The sequence below is a fragment of the Megascapheus bottae genome, chromosome 22 (genome assembly GCF_031878675.1).
Source record: "Megascapheus bottae isolate mThoBot1 chromosome 22, mThoBot2.hap1, whole genome shotgun sequence".
Lineage (NCBI taxonomy): Eukaryota > Metazoa > Chordata > Mammalia > Rodentia > Geomyidae > Megascapheus > Megascapheus bottae.
The window spans coordinates 15,766,733-15,768,424 of NC_143530.1; the positions used below are offsets into that span (position 1 = coordinate 15,766,733).

At 42.8% G+C, this 1,692-nt stretch overlaps 1 protein-coding gene across 1 annotated transcript; it reads right to left on the minus strand.

Moving 5' to 3' along the window:
• Positions 1 to 248: 248 nt before the first annotated feature.
• Positions 249 to 1,187, minus strand: LOC150048060 (olfactory receptor 2B11-like). The gene has a single exon (XM_090355263.1). The coding sequence runs from the start codon at positions 1,185 to 1,187 to the stop codon at positions 249 to 251; it is 939 nt and encodes a 312-aa protein (XP_090211389.1).
• Positions 1,188 to 1,692: the final 505 nt, after the last annotated feature.

Consider the following 1,692-nt stretch of genomic DNA (forward strand, 5'->3'; position numbering starts at 1 on the left):
AGTGGTACAGAATATTTACTAAACATATAGTTTTATTTCAATATTTACCAAAATGGATAGAATTAACTTTTTAATATTTTAAGTAATATATGCAAACCAATGATTACATGCTAATAAACTTTGGCAAGCCCAATTAAAAAATACAACGATGGCACAATTTGAAAGAAAACTATATTTGATTATAAGACAAGAATAAGTTATTTGAAAAATACAATAAAACTACTCTGGTAAATAATTGTATTTAATATCTAGTTGGAATTGAAAATGGTACTCCCTACCTTACTTAATGCCCCCTTCACATCCTTATTTCTCAGGGTGTAGATGAAGGGGTTGAGGGTTGGAGTCACCACTCCATAGAAGAGAGCCATAAATTTGGGCTGCTCCCTGGTGATGGAGGAGGAGGGCTGGAGATACATGCTAATAGCCGGGCCATAAAATAACAAAACTACAATGAGATGAGATGAACATGTCCCAAATGCTTTTCTTCTTCCCTCAGAAGATTTTATATTAAGCACAGCATGTCCAATACTGGCATAGGAAACAAGAATTAGGCATAGAGGAACTGCTAACATAAAAATGCATACCACGGAGAGTGTGAGCTCATTGGCCTCCTTTTCCCCACAGGAAGTCTTTATTAGGACTGGAATCTCACACAGCAAGTGATCCAGTTGATTGGTGCCACAAAATGGCAATTGTAGTGTAACGGTGGCCTCTGACACAGCATAGGTAAGGCCACACAGCCACACAGTGGACACCAGTAGAATGCAGAGGCGCTGGTTCATGATGAGGGTGTAGTACAGAGGTCTGCAAATGGCCACATAGCGATCAAAGGACATAAGAGCCAGGAGCAGACATTCTGTGCCCCCCATCAAGTGGAAGACATAAAGCTGAACCGCACAGCCCATGTAGCTGATGGTCTTCCTAGAGCTCCCCAGGTTGAAGAGCATCTGAGGGACGACGCTGGTGGTGTAGCACATGTCCAGAAAGGAGAGGTTGGTGAGGAAGAAATACATGGGGCTGTGGAGCCGGGGGTCTAACCTGGACACCAGGATGATGGTGATGTTTCCCATCATGGCCAAGGGGTATGTGACCAGAAGAACAATGAAGAGAGGAAGCTCTAGCCAAGGTCTGTCAGCAAATCCTAGTAGAATGAACTCTGCAGGATGACTTTCATTAGCTTCTTTCATTCTCTCCTATTTGTCCTACCTATAGTAAGGAAGTTACCAAAAGGAAAGTGATAAATAAGGATGAATAAATAAGGATGTGTTGTGTTAGGTCCGCCTGGAAACAATGACTTCTTCCCTTGGCTCTCACCCTCTGCACCCTGGAAATCCCCGCCCAGCACCTATAACCCTGGCAACTAGCATGCCTGGGAGCAGTGGGAGGTTCTCCCTGTCTGAGGTATTTCCCCATCCTCTGAGATCATATCCACTTCCACTGTGACTATCCCCCTTGCCCTATATAATCTCTCACTTCCCTCCCTAAGCTCTCTTGCTCGCCCCACTCCATCTTGGGTGGAGGAGTCTGCTCTTTCCTCATGTAATAAACTGTCTTCTCCTGAACTGCATGTAGTTTCCTTTCAGCAGACCTTACATGTTGCTCATCCAGTCATGAAAGATAGTGATATACTATACTGTAACATACATAAACATATAACATACATTTATATAACATATAAATTCTGAAGAGAGC

What these genes read in the sequence shown, in the direction of transcription:
- LOC150048060 (XM_090355263.1), bottom strand. Translation starts at nt 1,187, where the DNA reads ATGAAAGAAGCTAATGAAAGTCATCCTGCAGAGTTCATTCTACTAGGA.